Genomic DNA, 22,245 nt, shown 5'->3' on the forward strand with positions numbered 1-22,245 from the left:
TTGAGGGGTGGGAGGATGAGTGCGATTTTTTTTTAAATAATTATAGAGATTTAAATATGGAGAGAGAGAGAGAGAGAGAGAGAGAGATTATTTTTTTTTATCTTCCATTTTGAGCGTTTTTTGATCATTTGGAATTATTTTAATTATAGAGATTTAAATAGAGAGAGAATTTTTTTTATTTTTTTTTACTTTCATTTTTAGAGGTTTTTTGGTCATTTAGAGATTTTTTTGGTAGATGTTAATGGTTTTTTTTATCTTTTTGAAAAAGTACACCAAAGACAGGGAGTATGTACTTTTTAATAGTAGTATGATATTTTCCATGAGTGCTAGACATACATACAGGAGATCCTAACTTAACGTGCGTGTAGGGAAGAAACAAGTCAAAAATAGCTGGGAAACGTCTATCTTCTTAAGCGTGGAAAGAGAGTGAGAGTCCAAAGGAGAAGGAAGATGGCAAACATCACTCGGTCGATCTCCATCTTGCTTCTTTGGGCTCTGGTCTTCTTCTGAACCCTAGCTGTAATTCAGGTTCTCCTCCTTCCCTTCCCATTCCCTTCTTTACTTTCTTCTTTTCTTTCTATCAACGTAAGGTAATTAGGTTTCTACAGATCTGTAACTTAACAGTCTCCATTCAATCTTCCTACACGAAGAACCCTCATAGCTCTTCCTGTTTGAATTTTTAAAGAGTAGATCCATAAACAAAATCGATTCTTTCTTCCCCACTTTCTTTTGCAAGATTTTTCTTTGTTCAGATTAATTTTTATGTTCCTGTTCTTACTTTCGGCCCTTGTTTTGTCTCCCTATATGTAGTGTTCCATGACTGGGTTTGGCCTGAAGAGACGATTTCACTTGCTTCCACTGAGCTGCTGTAATGGGTTTATTTGCTAATAGTTAATTTCATTATTGGATTGGCAATGCATTCCCCCTTAAACAAATCCATTAATTGTTGTTATACTTTTCAGGCTAAGAAGGCAAAGGATGAAAGCTTGAAGGAAATAATTCACAAAGTATACTTTGATGTTGAGATCGATGGAAAATCTGTTGGTATGTTTTACTTTTCTTGTTAATATAAGAAAACAATTTTTAGAAAAGAGATGGTAAGAATTGGAGCTGCACTTCTCTTTCTATTGGTTCTGATAATCTGCGCAGGTTTAGCAATCACATTGCAGCTATGCAAATCGTCTTATTGTATTAGCTTAATTCTCCTTACCATTTTTTTTTTTTTTTTTTTTTTTTTTAATAATCAGTTTTGGCTCTTCTCAAAGAATAATAGTGTCTTTTCCTCAATTTCTTACATATCTAATTACTACACTAAATGTGTAAGTTACTTGAAATGTAGCTGGAGCAGCGAACGAAGAGTGCTCCTACAAAAATATCAAAGACGTGAAGTGTTGTGCAAACCTTCAATTTGAGAAATGCGATCCCCGCAATCGAGTTGACAACGACTGTTGTGACACTGTGTGCAGAAAGAATTGTATCAAGGGTGGGAGATGCTTCGACGAACCCAATATCTGTCATTGTTTATGTTAATGGATGGGAAATAATTGTATCAAGGGCGAGAGATGCCTTGGCAGTAGCCCCGAACCCAATTTCTGTCATTATTCATGTTAATTAATGTATACATATTTATCACAATGCATTAGGGTTTTTAAAATTTGGCCAACTTTTGTTTCTTGGAATAATTAATAAGCTTGCTTATCTCAGTAAGTTCAAAGTCGCTGATCGTTCTGCACTCTTTACTCTGCACTAGCAGTTTGAACTTTGAAGTTTAAACTTTAAAACTTGGAGCCGTTGGAGGGTAGAGCGTACAGGGCAACGGATGAGCCAATGAGTATTAAAGAGTAAGGACAAAGGGAGGTGGGGAGAGGTTCAGAGCATTTTAAATCTTTGTACCGAACCTAATGATTTCGGAGTAGCTTACGTGGGCATTTGGGGTGGAATTTTCAATACTGACCCAATGGTCCATGGGCCCACTGGTTGGAGAGAAATCACCAGATGTAAACATCAACATGACTGACCCATATGCCATTATTCTACACATCTCTTTGTGCACCTGAGCGCCTTCTGCACAGGGTTAGTATGGTCTTTTTTGCATCCATTGCGTCTAGGTGTAGACACATGCTAGCGAGCAGGGTTCTTTTCTTCAAATCTATTTTACGTGAAATTCATTTATGTTCTACTACAAAAAAAAAAAAAAAAAAAAATATTCAAATATTTCCTTGAAAAATGAAATATATTTTGTAAACAATGCAAACATTTACCTTCATTGATTTTCCCCCATTTCCTTTGCAACCAATAGAATCTTGATAGAGAATAGATTTTTTTTTTTTTTTTGAGGTTAAAGCCTATATTTTTTTTTTTTGGTAGAAAGGTAAAAAGTGTTGTATAGAGTGATGGCTCGGTCACATGCATGCACCAAGTATTAGAAAACATCATCGGGATGAATGTTTGGGTCATTTACCCCTTAACGAGTTGGCCATTTCAACTTAAGACCCACCTAACCCAAAACAATTAAGCCACGATGCAAAGGGTTATAAGTACATGTGACCCCACCATGCATGTAATTATTGTAGCCTTAAAAGGAAAAAGAAAAACTTATGTCTCTTTTCTCTTTCTTTCTATTTTCGGCAAGTAGATTGGAGACTCACAAGTGACAAGTCAGGACCATCTCAGGTGCCCCATCTCACCTTCTTCCCCGTCACCAAAGGGTTATACATCCATGTGGCCTCACCATGTAATCACTCTAGCATAAAAAGAAAAAGAAAAACTTAGGCTTTCTTTAATTTGGTTTCTATTTGTATTTATTTGACTAATTTCTATTTTTATAGGTGTTTGATATAATTTATAGTGCTTATTTATATTTATAATAAATTAGAATAAATTACAAATCACAAATTACTGTCAAGCTATTTGTAATTTGTGACAATAACTCATTTATGTTGATTTTTATTACCTTAAATGAGCACTTGTGCTAATCTATTCAAAATCAATGGTAAAATGTAATTAGGTAAGTTCAATATGTTTTATACTTTTTCAAAAAAAAAAAAAAAAACCCCAAATCCTATCATCTCTCTCGCTCGAACATCAAATTTGAAGGTGAAAACTGAAACCTATTTTTTTTATTGTATAATCTATTTTATAAATAGTAACCAAATAAATACTATTAGAGGTCCATAATTTATTATCACAAATATTTTTTAAAAAATAATTAATAAATACAAATAGAACTCATATCAAAGATAGCATTAGATTTCCTGTCTTTCCCTCTTTTTATTTATTTATTTTTTTATTATTTTCGGTGTTAATCCCATGACTGATTGAAGACTCAAATGGCATTCCCACCCTCACCTGGCCCACCCACCTTCTCCCCCGTCTCCCCATAAAGATAAATAATGCTGGTAACTATTCTTTGATTGTCCTATGGTAATCCTCGTCCTATTATGTTATATGTCCTCAATTACTTTATTTAGTAAAGTTCAAACTTCAAAGGCCTACACTCTGAAGTTAGGCCTGCCTAAAAAGAAAAAGAAAAACTTAGGCCTCTTTTTCTCTTTCTTTCTATCTTCGGCAAGTAGATCAAGACTCACAAGTCATAAGTCACAAGTCAAGACAACCCCAAGCGCCCCACCTCACCTTCTTCCCCATCACCAAAGGGAATCCATGTGGCCTCACATGTAATCATTGTAGCCCTATTGGATAATTGTATTATAATTTCTTACAAAATATGAATTGCAGTACAAAACTTTTGCAGTAGAAACTATATTGTCATAGTGTTGATTCTTAGTTGAAATGAGATGAGGAAAGACTTGAAATAGTTGTTGAATCACCACGACAACTGAAGAAGCTTCGAATAGAATTGAGGTTGAGTTAAACTTGTAGTACTGCCTTTAAGGTAATTGATGCCCTCTACTGCCAAGAGTTGTTCTACACATTTACCTCCAAGATAAAACAACCTCCCACTAGAAGATAAGGCAGTTCTTCTAGTCCTTTCTAGGAGCAAAAAGCTACAGTATAGTAGCTCCCCTCTAACCATATACAAAACTTAGAAAAAATTGAAGGAAGAGAAAAACTTGCATGGTTACAATAAGTAGAAATGGATGTAATGTCAATGTGTGAATGTGTCTCTCTGCAAGGTATTTGGTTGGGTTTATATAGACCCAAAACCAACCCTTGCACCCTCTTGGATTCTTCAAGAGTAACCTCCAACTAATGGCAAGTTAATTAGAGAATAATGTCATATAACCATGAATTGGGAATTAATTCAATAAATTGAATTAATCTCAATCAATTCTCTTTGCCCACCTCTCCACTCTTAGTAATGGCTATAAATGAAATTTAGGGCTCCTATAGGATGTTGTTGACCATTTTCTAGCCCACTACCTTGACCCTAAGGGTCCCACACCATAACAATCAAAACACATAAAAGAAAGACTTCATTTTGAAAGTTAAATATAATAAAATAGATATAAAATCTAACAATCCCCCACAAGTTTCAAACGACACAGACACATGTGTTGTGATTGTATTAGACATTATAGGACACATCGTTGTAGGTGTTCTTCGGACTTAAACCTACACTAGGTCTAATGAGTTGCATTATAGAATACGGGTAGATTCAGACTCCTTGAACCTTTCCTCAATGGTGTAATTGACCGACCCATCAACCACATCTCATAAGTCGACTTTTTTAGCTATCCGTCATATAATCGCTTTGGACTTTTGAACCAGCCATGTCCCTTATCTTGGACTCATAAATTTTTAGAGAACTTGCCTATAAGTTCTCATCTACGATGGCCACACCTCCTACATTCACTTAGGTTAGTCCTCGATGTGCACCATAATTAACATACCCCCATATTTCCTGGGATTAGACTAATTAAGAGCTTTACCGCTCAACCTTTCTCCTTGTGGTGGTACTACTATCACCATCTATATTTTGGAATGAATACTTATATAAGTAGTAATACTGAACTGGTCATCCCATGACTTTGTTTGTACCCCTTGAACTTAATTCAGGCGTTAAGTCTCTTCACATAGGTAGGGTGTCCATCACATGACCTAAGGATTATGTATCAACCCCATTCCTATAGATGCACTACACAAGTTTTTGATAGACATAGGCTTTATGAATATGTCAGCTTGGTTATTTTTTGACTTCACATAATCGATAACAATCATTCCTTCATCTATGTACTATCTCACATGATTGTGTCTTAGGTGTATGTGCCTCCTTTTACCATTGTATATTCAGTTCTTAGCTAGATGTATAGCCGCTTGATTATCACAATGTAGTGATATCGTTGGCATCGATTTTTACCACAATAGAATATCTGCCATTAGGTTTCTAAGCCATTCAGCTTTTGTTCATGCCTTTTCCAAGGTTATGAACTCAGCTTCCATGGTAGAGCCCGTCCCACAAAATTGTTTTGTAGACTTCTATGAGATGGCACCGCCTGCTAGTGTATATACATACCCACTAGTAGCTAAGGACTCGTTTATATCCGAGATCTAATTTGCATCACAGTACCCTTCTAACACCACTGGTTTACCACTATAGTGCAAACTATAGTTTATAGTACCTTTTAGGTACCTCAGCAACCTATCAATTAAGCTTCAATTCATATAAATATTTTTTAAGCTTATAAATTTTTTGCTCTTATCTATTTACAACACAACCTTCTGGTTTCTTTATATAAACTTTTTCCTCTAAGTCATCATTTAGAAATGCCATTTTCACATCCATTTGATGAATGATCAGGTTATGTATTGACGCCATTGCTAACATTACCCTTACCGTGGTAATTCTAAAGACTGGGGCAAATGTGTCAAAGTAATCAATGTTAGGCTTTTGCTTAAATCCCTTGACTACAAGTCTAGCCTTGAAACGATCAAGTGACTCATCACTTTTTAGTTTCTTTTGAAACATCCACTTGGTTTCCTAAATTTTGGAACCAATTGGTAAATTTACCAATTTTCAAGTATTATTCTCTAAGATTGAATCTAGGTCACTTTTGATTGCCTCCTTCCAAAAGACGGTATCTGATGATGTAATAGCCTCTTTGTATGTAAGAGGATCTTTGTCTACTAAATAGATAAGCCACTCATCATTCGAATATTTAGGTATTTTGTGCCACTTGTTCATCCTTGGTTGACTTCCATCACCATTACCCAATTCTTAATTGGTAACCCTTTCATTTGACTCCATTTCCCCATAAATCATTTGACTATCCTTACTTGTAGGTAAATTGGACTTAGATGGAAATATATTTTCAAAGAACTCAATATCCCTTGATTCTATGATGCTATTTGTTTCAATAACATCATTCATGGCTTTAATCACCATGAATCGGTATGCAGTATTATTTGTAGTATACCCCAAAAACACATAATCACATGTTTTTTGTCCTAATTTTTTTTCTTGGTATCCGATAATAATACCTTAGCCAAATAGCCCTAAATCCGCAAGTGTTTTAAACTTGGTTTCCTGCCAAACCATTTCTCAAATAGAATCATATCGGTCTTGTTATGTGGGATTCTATTTGATAGATAACATGCCGTTAGCATGGGTTCCCCCCACATATCAAATGGTACACTTGAACTCAATAACATAGAGTTCATCATCTTTTTAAAAGATCTATTTTTTCTTTCGACAATCCCATTGGATTCCAATTGGTATGGAGTGATTGTTTCATGGATAATTCCATTTTTCTTACAAAACTTTTCAAGGTTAAAATACTCAGTCCCTCTATCGGTTCTAAGTCTTTTAACCTTCTTATCAAATTGATTTTCAACTTTCGTTTTGTAAGATATAAATGTCTTTCCGGCCTCATTCTTTGATTCGAGTAAATAAATCATGGTATACCTGGAGTGGTCGTCTATGAAGGTTATGACATAGTTGTTTTCTCCTCTAGACTCATATAATTTATAGTCACTCAAATCACTATGGATCAATTCCAAGAGATCACTCTTTCTATCCACAGTTTTATAAAGCTTTTTGGTTAACTTTGCCTCTACACAAGTTGTACACTTATTCACAGGGGGTTCCACCTTATTGGTGATCATATCTAACTTGCATAGTTTGATAATATACTTCACACTACTATAACCTAACCTTTCATACCACAAATCAAAAGAATTAGTAGAGACAACAATGTAAGCAGAAGAAGTACTAGCTTTCTTAATTACAATATTTTCAACGCTTAATACAAATAATCCCTCACTAAGATATCCTTTCCCCACAAATACAGTGTTCCTAGTGATAATCGTCTTATCACTCTCAAAAGCTAATTTCATTCCTACTTTATTAAGCAAAGGAACTGAAATTAAATTGCGCCTAATGTTCGACACATGGAGGACATTGGTGAGAACTATAGTCTTCCAAAAAGTGAGCTTCAACATTACTTCTCTTTTCCCCATAATAGGGGCACTTTGAAAATTTTTCATGAATATCTTTTCATCTCCCATACTCATGGAATAAGAGGAGAACATCTTCAGACCACCACAAATGTGTCTTGTAGCACCTGTATCCAATATCCAATCCTTTGGTTTTTCAACCAAATTTGCTTTTGTGACCATAGCTAAAAAGACGTTGTCTTCAACTAGGTTCACCTTTTCAAATTTTTTCTTCTTGAATCGGCAATCTTTCTTGAAGTGCCCTAGCTTACTGCAAACATAACAAGTGAGTTTCTTCTTCTTAAAGAATGCTCATCAAAGATTTGACGGTTCTTCCTTTTCTCGTCTTGTTTATTGGTTTTTACCAAGTTAGCTTTTAAGCATTTCTCCTCAAGGTCTTTTTCACCATTGTCCTTGTTTCGGTTCTTTTCCTCAATTTTGATCATTACAATCAACTGGTCCAAGACCAACTTCGTCTTTTTGTGTTTCATTGACAACATGAAAGCATCCTAAGAAGATGGAAGTTTTTCAATCAAGGCATCGGTCACAAATTCTTCTGGTAGAACCATTTTTTTCCTTTGCTAGCTTTTCAATCAAGATTTGAAATTAATCAATTTGGTTCAAAATGGTATCATTATCTTTTATAGTAAAATTTAGAAAGTTAGCCACCAAGTACTTTGAGCCAGCATCCTCAAGAGAGTACTTATTTACCAAAGCATTCCAAATCGAATATGCAAACTCCAATGAACTATACACATGGTATAAGTCATTGGATAATGCATTCAAGATCCGATTTTTGCATTGGTAATCCTCTTGAATCCAAGCCACCCTTTTATCTTCCTTTACAGGATCATTGCTTTTTTCCGACATGGGTTCAGTCAAGATAAATACCACCCCAATTTGGACTAATGCAAACAACATCATTTGTTTCCATCGTTTGAAGTTTTGACCTCCAAACTGCTCAATTTTGTCAAATTCAGTGACAATCCTCATCTTACCCAAATGCAGGATAAGATCAGTTACCGACGGGATAACATTGGTGGGAATTGAATCAATGGTTGGTAAATGAAGAATCCCCCTACCATTGTTGCTAATATGAACCCCGCCTCCATGGTTGTTGATTGTTTCTTCAACATTAACGTTTGAAGGATCTCCTATGTTGATAGTTCATCAACGACATTGTTATTCGAAGCATCATCTATGATACTGATTGAAGGACCATCATTGTTGTTGGAGTCATCACCTCTGTTGAGGCTTGTATCTCCAAGATCAGCCATGGGATCTTATAACGATTAATTACCTTAAACTTCTTGGATAATTGTATTACAATTTCTTACATAATACAAATTACATTAAAAAACTTTTGCAGTAGAAACTATGCTATCGTAGTGTTGATCCTTAGCTGAAATGAGATGAGGAAAGACTTGAAATAATTGTTGAATCACCACCACAACTGAAGAAGCTTCGAATAGAATTGAGGTTGAGTCACACTTGTAGTGCTGCTGCCTTTAAGGTAATTGATGCCCTCTACTGCCAAGAGTTGTTCTGCACCTCTACCTCCAAGATAAAACAACCTCCCACTATAAGATGAGGCAGTTCTTCTAGTCCCTTCTAGGAGCAAAAAGCTACAACATAGTAGCCCCCCTCTAACCTTACACAAGACTTAGAGAAAATGGAAGGAAGAGAAAAACTTGTATGGTTACAATAAGTAGAAATGGATGGAATGTTAATGTATGAATATATGTCTCTGCAAGGCATTTGGTTGGGTTTATATAGATCCAAAACCAACCCTTGCACCCTCTTGGATTCCCCAAGAGTAACCTCTAACTAATGACAAGTTAATTGGAGAATAATGTCATATGGACATGAATTGGGAATTAATTCAATAAGTTGAATTAATCCCAATCAATTCTCTTTGCCCACCTCTCCACTCTTAGTAATGATCATGAATGGAATTTAGGGCTCCCATAGGGTGTTATTGACCATTTTCTAGCCCACCTCCCCACTCATGGCAGTGACCATGAATGGACTTTAGGACACCCATAAAATGACATTGACCATTCACCTCCATTTGGCGATACTTATGGCATGAATTAAGAATTAATTTCATAAATGAAATTAATCTCAATCAATTCTCTTTGCCCACCTCTCCACTCATGGTAATAGCCATGAATGGAATTTAAGGCTCCTAAAGGGTGTTATTGACCATTTTCTAGCCCACTACCTTGACCCCAAGGGTCCCACACCATAATAATCAAAACACATAAAGGAAAGACTTCATTTTGAAACTTAAATATAATAAAATAGATATAAAATCTAACAAGCCCAAAAAAGAAACAGAAAAACTTAGGTCTCCTATCTCTCCCTTTTTTTATTTTCCTTTTTGTTTTCGATGTCAATCCATTTGGGGCTGGGAAACCAGTTGACAAGGGGATAAAACATTTGGATAGGGCTCCTCTCTGGTGATTGCATCCTTAATGACAATCTAAAGAACATAAGGGTTTGATCACATATCTCAACATCTATCAACATTTAACGGTGCCTTCTTTGTGAGTTTCCTTCAAGCTTTCATCCTTTGCCTTCTTAACTCTCAATCTCGGAGGGGAGATGGCAAGAATTGGAGCTGCAGTTCTCTTTCTATTGGTTCTGATAGTCTGCACAGGTTTAGTAATCACTTTGCAGTTATGCAAATCATGTTATTGCATTAGCTTAATTCTCTTTACCTTTCTTTTTTTTCAATATTCAGTTTTGGTCCATACTTCTTTAGTTCTTCTCAAATTCTCAAAGAATCATAGTGTCTTTTCCTCAATTTCTTACATATCTAATTACTTCACTAAATATGTAAGTTACTTGAAATGTGGATGGCATAACAGCGCAGGAACAGTGCTCCTACAAAAATATGAAAGATTTGAAGTGTTGTGTGTTTCTTCAATTTGAGAAATGTGATCCCTACAATAAGGTTCACAACCAATGTTGCGACACTGTGTGGAGAAAGAATTATAGCAAGGGTGGGAGATGCTTTGAGGAACGCAATATCTGTCATTGTTTATGTTAATGAATAAGAAAGAATTGTATCAAGGGCTGGAGATGCCTTGGCAGTAGCCCCGATCCCAATATCTTTCATTGTTCATGTTAATTAATAATAAATATATTAAATAAGGAAGTATTTGGTATGCTGATGGTATACCATAAACTATATATATATATATATATATATCACAATGCATTAGGGTTTTTGAAATGTGGCTAACTTTTGTCTCTTGGAATAATTAATAAGCTTGCTATCTCAGTAAGTTCAAAGTCGTTGATTGTTATGCACTCTTTACTCTAGACTAGTGGTTTGAACTTTGAAGTTTAAACTTTAAAACTTGGAGCCGTTGGAGGGTAGAGCGTAGAGAGCAACGGATGAGCCAATGAGTATTAAGGAGTAAGGACAAAGGGGAATGGGACTCAGCGCATTTAAAATTTTTGTACCGAACCTAACAATTTCGGAGTAGCTTATGTGGGCATTTGGGGTTGGTTTCAAAACTGACCCCATGGTCCATGGGCCCACTAGTTGGAGAGAAATCACCTGTGTAAACATCAACCTGATTGACCCATATGCCATTATTCTACATATCTCTTTGTGCACATGAGCACCTTCTGCATGGGGTGGTATGGTCTTTTCTACACCAACTGTGTCTAGGTATAGACATACGAAAGCGAATAGGAATCTTTTCTTTAAATATATTTTACGTGAAATTCATTTTTTATGTTTTTTACAAGAAAAACGCAAATATTTTCTTGAGAAATGAAATATATTTTCTTAACAATGCAAACATTTGCCTTCATTGATTTTCCCCTATTTCCTTTGCAACCAAATGGAATCTTGATAGAGGATAGATTTTTTTTATTTTTGGGACACAAATAGGGAATACAAATTAAGATGAATTATATAGATATTTGATTTCATTTATTTTTTTATTTTTTTTTTTTTTTTTTTGGTTAGAGCCTATATTTTTTTGGTAGAAGGGTAAAAAGTGTTATATAGAGTGACGGGTCGGTCACATGCGTGCCTCTAGTATTAGAAAACATCATGGGGATGCATGTTTAGGTAATTTACCCCTTAACAAGTTGGCCATTTCAACTTAAGACTCACCTAACCCAAAACAAGTCACGATGCAAATATAAGTACATGTGGCCCCACCTTGTAATTATTGTAGCCCTAAGAAGAAAAAGAAAAACTCAGACCTCTTTTTCACTTTCTTTCTATTTTCGGCAAGTAGATGTATGGAAGACTCACATGTCACAAGTCAGGATCACCCCAAGTGTCGCACCTCACCTTCTTCCCCGTTGCCAAAGGGTTATAAATCCATGTGGCCTCACCATGTAATCACTCTAGCCAAAAAAGAAAAAGAAAAACTTAGGCTTTCTTTAGTACGATTTCTATTTGTGTTTATTAACTATTTTTTAGAAATTATTTGTGATAAAAAATTTTGAACCACAAATAGTATTCGTTTAGTTACATTATATAATGAGAAAATAGGTTTCAAGTTTCACCTTCAGCTTTGAGTTTCAAGCGAGAGATATGATAGGATTTATGGTTTTTTCATTGGAAAAATATAAAACATATTGAAGTTAACTATTTACCTTTGATTTTGAGTAGTTTATGCTCATTTAAGGTAGTGAAAAAATCAACATAAATGATTTGTTGAGACAAATCACAAATATCTTGAGAGTAATTTGTAATTTTTGATTTATTCTAATTTATTATAAATAGAAATAAGTGCAATAAATTATACCAAACACTTGTAAAAATAAAAATTAATCAAATTAAAGAGGGCCTTACTCATTGGTTTGATTTCTATTTGTATTTATTTGACTTATTTCTATTTTTACAAGTGTTTGGTATAATTTATAGTATTTATTTCTATTTATAATAAATTAGAATAAATTACAAATCACAAATTACTCTCAAGCTATTTGTGATTTGTGACAACAAATCATTTATATTGATTTTTGATAGAGCATGTATGCTAATCTACTCAAGATCAATGGTAAATGGGTAACTTCAATATGTTTTATATTTTTCTAATAAAAAAAATCCAAAATCATATTATCTCTCTCACTCGAAGCTTAAATTTGAAGGCGAAAACTGAAACCTATTTTCTCATTGTATAATCTATTTTATAAATAGTAACCAAATGAATACTATTTATGGTCCATAATTTATTGTCATAAATGATTTCTAAAAAAAAGTTAAAAAATACAAATTGAACTCATACCAAAGATAGCCATGGATTTTCTGTCTCCACCTCTTCTTATTTTCCTTTTTGTTTTCGATGTTGATCCCGTGACTGATTAAAGATTCACATTGCATGCCCACCCTCACTTGGCCCTCCCACCTTCTCCCCCGTCTCCCCCTGAAGTTAGGCCTGCCTAAAAAGAAAAAGAAAAAGAAAAACTTAGGCCTATTTTTCTTTCTTTCTATTTTCGGCAAGTAGATCAAGACTCACAAGTCATAAGTCACAAGTCACAAGTCAGGACCACCCCAGGTGCCCCACCTCACCTTCTTCCCCGTCGCCAAAGGGTTATAAATCCATGTGGCCTCACCATGTAATCATTGTAGCCCAAAAAAGAAAATGAAAAACTTAGGTCTCCTGTCTCTCCCTTTTTTTTATTTTCCTTTTTGTTTTCGGTGTTGATCCATTTTGGAGCTGGGGAACCAGTTGACGAGGAGGTAAAATATTTGGATCAGGCTCCTCTCTGATGATTGTATCCTTGTTGACAATCCAAGGAACGGAAGGGTTTATTCACATATCTCAACATCTATCAACATTTAAGGTTCGTATTCAAACCCTTTCAACCCTTGGATGGATCAATAAAGAATTGGTGTTGATGAAGAAGATCTTTTTTCGGAGTTTTCAGTACTGGTCCCTATTGTCCGTGGACCCACCCATTAGTTGGAGACAAATCATTGGATGTAAACATTAATATGACCCATATGCCATTATTCTATGATTTTCTATGTCTCTTTTTAGTGGCTTTAGTTTTTTTTTTAAAAGACAGTGGCTTTACTAAAATAGGGAAGTTTTCTAATTACCATCAAATTAAATATGTGAATTTGAAATCGAAACCGAATCAAGCCATATACACCAAAACTGTAAAACAGTTTAGTAAATGGTTTCAAATTTAAGACCGATTAGTTAAATGGGTCAGGTCAGTTTTAACCGTTTAACCCTTTGGTTTCAAACCTAATTGACACCGTGAAAATCGAACCGTTTAAAACGTTCAAAATCGACAATTAACCCATATAACGATTAAATATTTGATTGTTTTAACAAAACATAATGGTTTAATTTAGGGAAGAATTAAGGACCATAGAGGCTGTCTAAACAATCTATTCAATATTTTACTCCTATTATGCAGTTATGTAGTTAAATCCTTGCTTGTTCAATGCCTCATTTAATTTGATACAATATTGAAGTGTTTATCAACAAAAGTAAATTTTAGTAACCATGCGAATAAACTAGCAAACCAATTGCTAACCGTTGAGAATCGTATGGAAGAAACCGCAATCAAAACCATTTAAAAGCCATGGAACTGAAACCGTTTACTAAATGATTGTGGTTTTAGAAAGTGCAACCGTTTAGTAAATGGTGCGATTTTGGTTTCAGCCAAAAAAATATGAACCAAACCGAATTGCACCATATACACCTAAACCAAACCGATTATGTAAGACCCAAGAATACATACCGGACCCGCCTGGGAGATCGGTGAGATGTCCCCACCAAGAATACGACCAATACCAAGGGGTTTGGGAGATCGGTGAGTGTGTGCAAACTTTCTTAACATGGCACAACGTGTCTTAAAGCCTTAAGGCTTACATGCCAAAGAGGACAATATTGTGCAAGATTAATGGGGCCGGGATGTTACAACTAAGGGTATTAATCGGTTCGGTTTTGGTTTAAACGGTGCAAATCGGTTCGGTTCACATTTATTTGACTAAAACCATAACCACACCATTTACTAAACGGTTTCACTTTCTGAAACCATGACCGTTTAGTAAACGGTTTCGGTTTCCATGGTTTCTAAACGGTGTCGGTTGCACGGTTTTAAACAGTTTTGATTTCGGTTTATTCCAAATGGTTTGTAAAACGGTTCACAATCGGTTTATTATAACTTGTAACCATCTCTAAACTGAAGATCATAAGCTTATCCAAAAATAATTGGTAACCACAAATAAGAGATTCTATATTGACGATGGTATGTCTTAATTTGATAATCTAATGTTATTTCTTTGCATAGCCATTCTTAAACATATAGAACTAATATCATACAACATCCAAATCTAGCCTTCTACAGCATAAAATATTAAAATGACAGGTGGTTCAACCAAAACACTCTATCTGTGATAACATAATAACATAGTAACATGTATGGATTACAATTTCATGATCTAAAGCCTAAACTTGAATTGAATTACAATAAATCATACCAAAGCAGGATGGGCATTTAATTTAATTGTTAATTGTTATATGGATTACTTACTACCCCTACTTTATTTAATTGTTATACGGATTAATCGGATCGGTTTAAATGGTTTAAACGGTTTCAATTCGGTTTGAACTAACGGGTTCCGCGGTTAAAACCGACCTGACCCGTTTAGCTAATCGGCTTGAAACTTAAAACCTTAACCGCACCATTTACTAAACGGTTTTGTGGTTTCGATGTAAATGGATCGATTCGATTTTGGTAAATGGTTTCGATTACAAATTCACATCCTTAGTTACAACTAAGGTTACATATCTCTCTTTATATCTCTCCACCATGTTCTCCATATGGTGAGGTACATACATTGCATGGTATTATTGAGGTATATTACATTATAAAAATATTGATTGTTTCCAAAAGAAAATATAATACATGCTTTTAACTAGCATGGTTTGGGTTCTAGAGATGAATTATTCATTTTTTACTGAAATTTAGTTGCTTTGTACCATTTTTTAATTGTAAGTTATTATGACCATCTATCTGTATATAAGAAATAAATTTGTTAAATTAAGTAGAATTTTTTTTTTTTTTAAGACACACATTAAATCATTCCATATTCGAATATGATGATGTACCAATGAATTGTGGAATTGGTGTTGAACCGAATTGTCTGTTGAGATTGCTAGTCATCATCACCACAATATGATTATGCATTCGTATGTTCTCAGATTTTCAACAATTGTTTGTTGCGGATCAATGGCTGTCAGAGTGAGTTTCTCAATATGTACTTGGTGGAGTCAAAGGGAGGTTTCAGTTGGATTCTTAGCTTGTTATCTATTTCTATATTTCTTTCTTAATTGTTCCTAATAGATGGGTCAGTCTCACTAATTTTATTGCACCTGCAACACCCTATTTACCTTGTTCCTGTTAGTTTCCAGTTTTCATATCTTTCAGTTTTGCTTAGGGGTGTCAACGGGTCGGTCCGACTCGGTTTCAGTCCGGATTGAGTTGGTTTCAGTGTGGGAAGGTTGAAACCGAAACCGAACCAATAAGAAAATTTTGGTTTCGGTCTAGTTCAATTTTGGTATGGTTTGTCTTCGGTTTCTTAAATTGGTTTGTAATCGTTTTAGTTTCGGTTTTTGGTCCAGTTTGGATTCGACTTTCCATACAAATGTATACAAAACTATGCAAAATTTGATTTTTTTTTAATAAATTTTAGAGTGTTTCGGTTTCTTACAAGTTTGGTTTCGGTTTTTTGAGCCAGTTTCTGTTTGGTTTCGGGTTCATCTGGTTTTCAGTGTGACTCAATTTGATTTTGGGGTTGCAATACTCCAAACCGAAACCGAACCAATAAGGCTTTGGTTCGGTTTAGTTTGGGCTATTATCAGTTCGGTCCAACCGGTTTTACCGGTTCGGTTAAGGGTTTGACACCCCTACTTTTGCCTATGTTCTGTTCAAATTGGACAACTTGGTTTTCTGGTTGGATTTTGTCTGGAATTCTGGCCTATAATCCTGACCATTACTGGTAGAATCTCAGTTGTTACACCTGCTCTGTTTTCCCAGTTACACTAGGATGACCACTGTGCACCATTGATTTGATCTCTTGAGAGTTTCTGCAGACAGATGGTACTTAACTCTAGATTGTTCTTCATTCTCCTTTTAATCTTTGTTGTGATGGATTTCTTTTTCTTCAGTGTTGGAATGTCTAATGGATGTGGAAGCTTCATGAAATTGTTTTTGTCATTTGATGAGCTTTTCATGCTTAGCTCCTTTTACTTGGTAGCGCAAATTTTTATTTTTTGAATTTTCTTTTGATTGATCACAAAATTACAGTCCTCCCCTTTGCTTGCCATGCATCTTAGTACTGAAAATTCAGTCTTGCCTGAAATCTTTATTCTTTGTCTTATAATTAGCTGAATAAGGACAATAGCAAATAAAATGTACTTTTCAATTGTTAATTGAATGTTAGTAGCATCTAGCATGTTGATTAGTGCAAGTATGAGCATGGATTGTTTTTGAAAATTAGAAATATTTTCAGATTATTGTAGACACCAAATTTTAACCTGACTTCACAAAAAATATTGCCCTTAGTCCCTCACAAAAATACCCTTAATATAAAAATAGGAATGTGGAAGAGAGGGAGTCACCAAAAAATTAAAATCAAAATTAAAAAAAAAATATATATATATATATATATACTATTATATAAAAGCACTCTTGCCCTAGGTACGTAACAAATATCAGATCATAAAAGCACGAAGTGGCAAATCTTTTACTTAACAATTTTACATTTTCTTCTTTATTATATTTTTTTCTCAATTCTTTTTTATTTTCTTAAATTACTGGTACCCTTTATATTTTTATAATATTTAAATACTCTCTAATTGGAATTCTTTTACTACTCTAATATCTCCATGTCACGTCCCCTCTCTATCTTTCTCACTATCCATTTTTTGTGAAACTCTTGCCCTAGGTACGTAACAAATATCAGATCTGAAAATTCCAAGATCGAAATGTCTCTTTATCTGAAATTCTAAGCAGCGAAATCAAACTTCTGATTATCTATTCAACCTCATCAACTAACCTGTGATGAAGCCTTCTCGATCTCCTGTGAATCTCGTTCTAACTATCCCTGGATGAATACAATTTACTTTAATTATCTATTTGATCTAATCAACTAACCTGGGGAAAAAAATTCTTTGACTTTACAAGTTGCATTAGATCCGTTGGAAGGAAAAAAATCTTTGAGGAAGACTTGGATTCTTCAGATCGTCAAGGACTTCAACGGTAACTCCACTGCATCTTAAGTTTTTGTTTAGTATTTATCTTCCAATTTGAATATGAAAAAAAGTTAAAATTTTAATGAACAAGTGGATACGATTCTTATTGGATATGACACAACAAATGCTGGAATCTGGGGATCTTCTTATTAGTTGGGATTCTATCTACAACACCTAGCAGAGTTTCTTAAATTAGTGTTTCAATCTTTACTTTTATTGGATTTGATGTAACAAATGCTGGAATCTGAGGATCTTCTTATTGGTTGGGAATCTTTTTGCTACATATATCTAGAATAGTTTCTTAAATAAGTGTTTAAATCTTCACTTATTTTGGATTTGATCAAATGGCTGGCAGTTTGGAAGAGGCCATTGGTTTGACTTTCAGATTTGTGACTGGGGGAACTAGTGATCGATCAAAGATGCTGAACTTAGAAAGGAGGTGGAAGAATATGATCTCTTGATGCTAGACATTGAGGAGTACAACAGACTTCAATATAAAACGTTAGTGTTGCGAATAGTTTGAATTGAGTTCTTTATTTGTCCTTTTTTCTCATCACTTTTTTATGAAATTTCTCTTAATACTCGGAAAGCCTTTTCATCTCTTTCCATAAAGGTAGTTCCAATCCTGTTACTGATCAAAACTCAGCTTCCACTCCACTCCTAATCTACTGGTGCGGTGTTGGACATTTCTATTATCCCATTTTACAATGTCTAAATCCTCCTTCCCATTATCATCAAACCTCCCCTCCCCAATTCTTTCACTTCCTCATTCATGAAACCTCTCTCTCTCTCTCTCTCTCTCTCTCTCATATATTTCTAAAACTCTTTCTCTAATCTGTCTCTTCTTTCCTCTCATCTCTATTATTCTACAACCAATATTGGTGGTGGTTTTTCTGAAATTGCAGCTTTCCAAGCACTTTGTTTCTTTGTTCCTTTGTGTTAGATCAAACACCAAGAAACACGAATAATAAAGAGACAATAGATCCGTACGACACAGAGATTTAACAAGGTTCACACACTAGGGTGGTGTGCTACGTCCTCGGGCGAAGAAGAAGATGATTCACTATGCAGAAGAGAGATTACACCCTAGCAACGGCGAGGAAAAACTCATCCTGAAACCCTAGTTACGTGAAAACCCTAGAATACAATGACTTTTTCAACAAGCAACAGTACATTATATATACTCCAAAATCGTGGGTCGACCCATCGGGTCGCGATCGATCCGATCGAACCATACCACGGGGGCGTAGCCCCCGCACCCCCATATGAGATCAGTGATGGGCTCCGGGGTTGGGCCGATCTGTTTCCATCACAGATCTTAGAAAAATTCTCATTCGGGTCGCCACCAAAATATGTCGGATCGGATCAATCTTCAAAATGGGTCAAGAATTCGAGACAAACTTAACACTTTGTTCCTGGTTACTTTACTGGTCTTAGCTAGATAATATTTTTTTCATTTTTTAGGCCGACTCCATTTAGTGGAAAAAGGCTAAGTTGTAATTTTTTTTCTCCATTTTTTGTTTTTTTGAAATTACTAATCCAAAGAGCTCAGGACTCTCATTACAGATTCAGTTCTCTATTTGTGCTTTAAAGTTTCTTATTTTCTTCATATACAGGTGAGTTTTTGGAGTTGTCCCAGTTCACAGTGAAAAACACATCAGTGATCAGCCGGAGTAGATTTTTGTACCCATTTCCATATCCCCATTTAGTTGGGATAAGGTTATAGTTGTTGTTGTTGTTGTTCTATATGCTCATTTACAAAATCTTGTGGAAAAAGGTTGTATGAGAAAGTACTTTATCTTCCACTTTCATTCATTTTCAATGCAATCTCAGTTTAAAGCTGCAAATTATTTTCCTCAACTCATATTATCGAATGGTATTTTTATGACTGGTAAGAAGGTAAAGAAGACAAATGCCCCAGTTACAGAGTTGTTTATTAGGGAATTCTAAACTACTGGATGTTGAAGACTGTCTATATGAGGAGGGTGAGGATGAACCAAGGGTGTTTATATTACTAAGCTTGAGGAACTCAAGAAGGTAAAGATTTCACATTGTTCTGTGCAGTTTTACTAGCAGCAGTGATTAGAGATTGAGAACTCAAGAAGGTAAAGATTTCACATTGTTCTGTGCAGTTTTACTAGCAGGAGTGATTAGAGATGGAGAACTCGGAGAGAATACTAGCAGTTGAACAACTTAACTGTTGCATCAACAGTTTAAGAGAGGCAGCATTGTGAAGAACCTTTGGAATAATTTAATTTCTCTGTTTGTTAGGATCCAATTGATTTGGCCTTGGAAAGAACCCTTGGAACTAATTTCTCTGTTTATTAAGATGTAATGGATTTGGCTTCATAATTGTAGATGACTTATGATGGTGTTTATACTAGATATCTGGTTGGTGGTATATGAGTGTGTGGAACGAAGCACGGTTGAGAGAGAAAAAAGGAAGCAACAAGTAAGCCTGCCAAAATATTCATTCCCAATTCTGTTGCCAACTGATGTGAGAAGGAAAGCAAAAGCAGCTGACAGGTACAAACGAAAGACCTTTAGATTTATATTATTTCCTGTGTCTCCTATATGAAGAAAACAATTTGTTCTTTTCTTCTTATCGGTGTTAACATTTTTTGAGTGGTGTTCCCAGGTGATGTGTCAAGAGCATTCCCTCTCCAGTTTGGGAGCTTCAGTCATGGTTTTGTGTATGGATGCAGGTAAAATTTTATTTTATGTTCCATCCTATTATGTTGGTTAAGAGTTACTTTACATTGCCTTTTGGTTTGCATGGACTGATTGCTTTTCATCTTTTCATTTCTATTGAGGACGGAATAACTTTACGCCGATTGATGTGTCTCACTCATCTATTAATATGAAATAGGGAATTTCGGAAATCTCCCTCTCCCACTTTCCGCCACCACATTAAACTTCTTAGTGTAGAGCGTAGGCTCTTCCAATATTTTCATCTTTTTTCATTCTAAATTGATTACCATGCAGCCTTCTTTGGGGAATACTTGATTATTTTCCTTTCCCAACAACTTTAGTGTTTAATCCAGGATGGGTTACCCAAATTCAATACATTCAGAAAGTTTTTTCACATCCAAATGTTCTCTGCCATCTCTTTTAGCTTGGCCTTTATTTATATAGGTTTCAATGCCATTTGTCTTCTTCATTGTGTTGCATGTTGTCTTGGTAGACTGAGTTACTAATACACATTTGCCAAAAAAAAAAAATGCATAATTGAAATTCAAATATATATATATATATATATATATGTGTGTGTCACTTTTCACCCCAAATATTTGCCACATGGCAGCTGAAGTGTTGCTCAAATTGTTGATGTATGTGTTATGTCATCATTTATTTTATTAATGTATTTTTAGCAAAAATTGGGAAAATGAAGTCTCCCTATTACTTAAACGAGGGTGGTCTGAATCATGAACTACTTATCATGGCTTTTGAGTCCTTTAAAAGTAATATTCATTACCACTGTATCTATGTAATTAGAGCCACATAAGAGAATGGGAACGAATATGAAAATATTGAAGGATCATTTGATGACATAAGTGGGTAATTTGATAAATTGAAACCCTTTTTGTGTAATTTGATGACTTGTCCTTAGAAAACCTAATGCAAATGCGAGCCCAGTTAATCAAATAGATCAATGGCACAGTAAACTAAGAATTTAAAATTCTAATCTTCAACCCTTTTTGTCAGGAACCATCTAGCTTAGTCCGTAGAACACGAGGCTCTTTCGACTTGCAGTACAGTTCCAGCTTCAAGGAAACCCACTCGGATGGCATGAGGAGGGAGAGCATTTAGACTTGCAGTACAGTTCCATTCAAGGAAACCCCCTCGGATGGCATGAGGAGGGAGAGAAGTGAGAGGGTGGCATGGTGGGATTGGTGGATGGAGATCAGATGTAAGAGATCTGAAATTCAAGCAAAAAGGGGAGGAAGAGGGCTCCATTCAAGGCTCCTTGCAGGGGATATCTTTTCTTCTCTGATCCAGCCCTACCCTGGTAGTCCGGTCACTCACGCAGCCCTTGCTTTCTTTTTCTTGTCATTTTCTTTACCTGCTAACAGTAGACCTGTTGGTCACACAAACATTGCTCTCTCTTGCTAGCCAACGCTTTGAACCTTAGAAACACTTGCCTCTCTTATTTAAACATCTGTTTTTCATTTCTTTTTCTCACCTTCACTTGCTCTTCTCCCTTACTCTGAGACCCGTTTAAGCTGCTGCAACATTCTTCCAGTTCCTCACTCTCTCTAGCTTCATTATTTTAGTCCAACAATGTCAAGGAACTCCTTCAGTTCGTTTTACGAAAATACTGTTAGGACTCTTATGTGGGCTTAACTGATATTGATTGACCCATTGGGTCCAAGAGAATAAGGACCACTCTAATTAGGAAACTTCTAGCCCTATTCTATTGTGGGAATGGAATAGGGTTTAGGAATTCTATTATATATAGAATACTGACGGTCCCTGCAGCTATTACTTTTCATAATAATATTTGGGAGCACTGTTTTCTCACAGAGCTAGTGTAGAGACAGAGAGAAGATCCCATAGTAAGAGGCTGCAGAAGATCTCAGTAGAAGGACCCATATTGCGT

General features: G+C 35.3%; 1 protein-coding gene and 1 long non-coding RNA gene across 3 annotated transcripts in view; both read left to right on the plus strand.

Annotated features, from left to right (window-relative positions):
* The first annotated feature begins 363 nt into the window (after window positions 1-363).
* LOC122092731 lies at window positions 364-1,663 on the plus strand. The gene is made up of 4 exons (XR_006144275.1): window positions 364-528; window positions 811-868; window positions 963-1,044; window positions 1,340-1,663. It is a non-coding gene; the product is annotated as an uncharacterized LOC122092731 (long non-coding RNA).
* A 19,817-nt stretch (window positions 1,664-21,480) lies between these two features.
* Window positions 21,481-22,245, plus strand: part of LOC122094356 (serine/threonine/tyrosine-protein kinase HT1-like) — an 8,630-nt gene continuing 7,865 nt past the window's right edge. The window contains exon 1 of one of the 2 annotated variants that reach the window (XR_006144749.1): window positions 21,481-21,654. Coding sequence is in view for 1 of the 2 variants with exons in the window: in XM_042665125.1 (XP_042521059.1) it covers window positions 21,927-21,960 (34 nt within the window). In the remaining variant the exon portion in view is untranslated. Of the gene's footprint in view, window positions 21,655-21,750; window positions 21,961-22,245 lie in introns of those variants that run through there. The other variant, XM_042665125.1, reaches the window with a different exon arrangement.

Source organism: Macadamia integrifolia, chromosome 11, assembly GCF_013358625.1.
Source record: "Macadamia integrifolia cultivar HAES 741 chromosome 11, SCU_Mint_v3, whole genome shotgun sequence".
NCBI classification, from domain to species: Eukaryota; Viridiplantae; Streptophyta; class Magnoliopsida; order Proteales; family Proteaceae; genus Macadamia; species Macadamia integrifolia.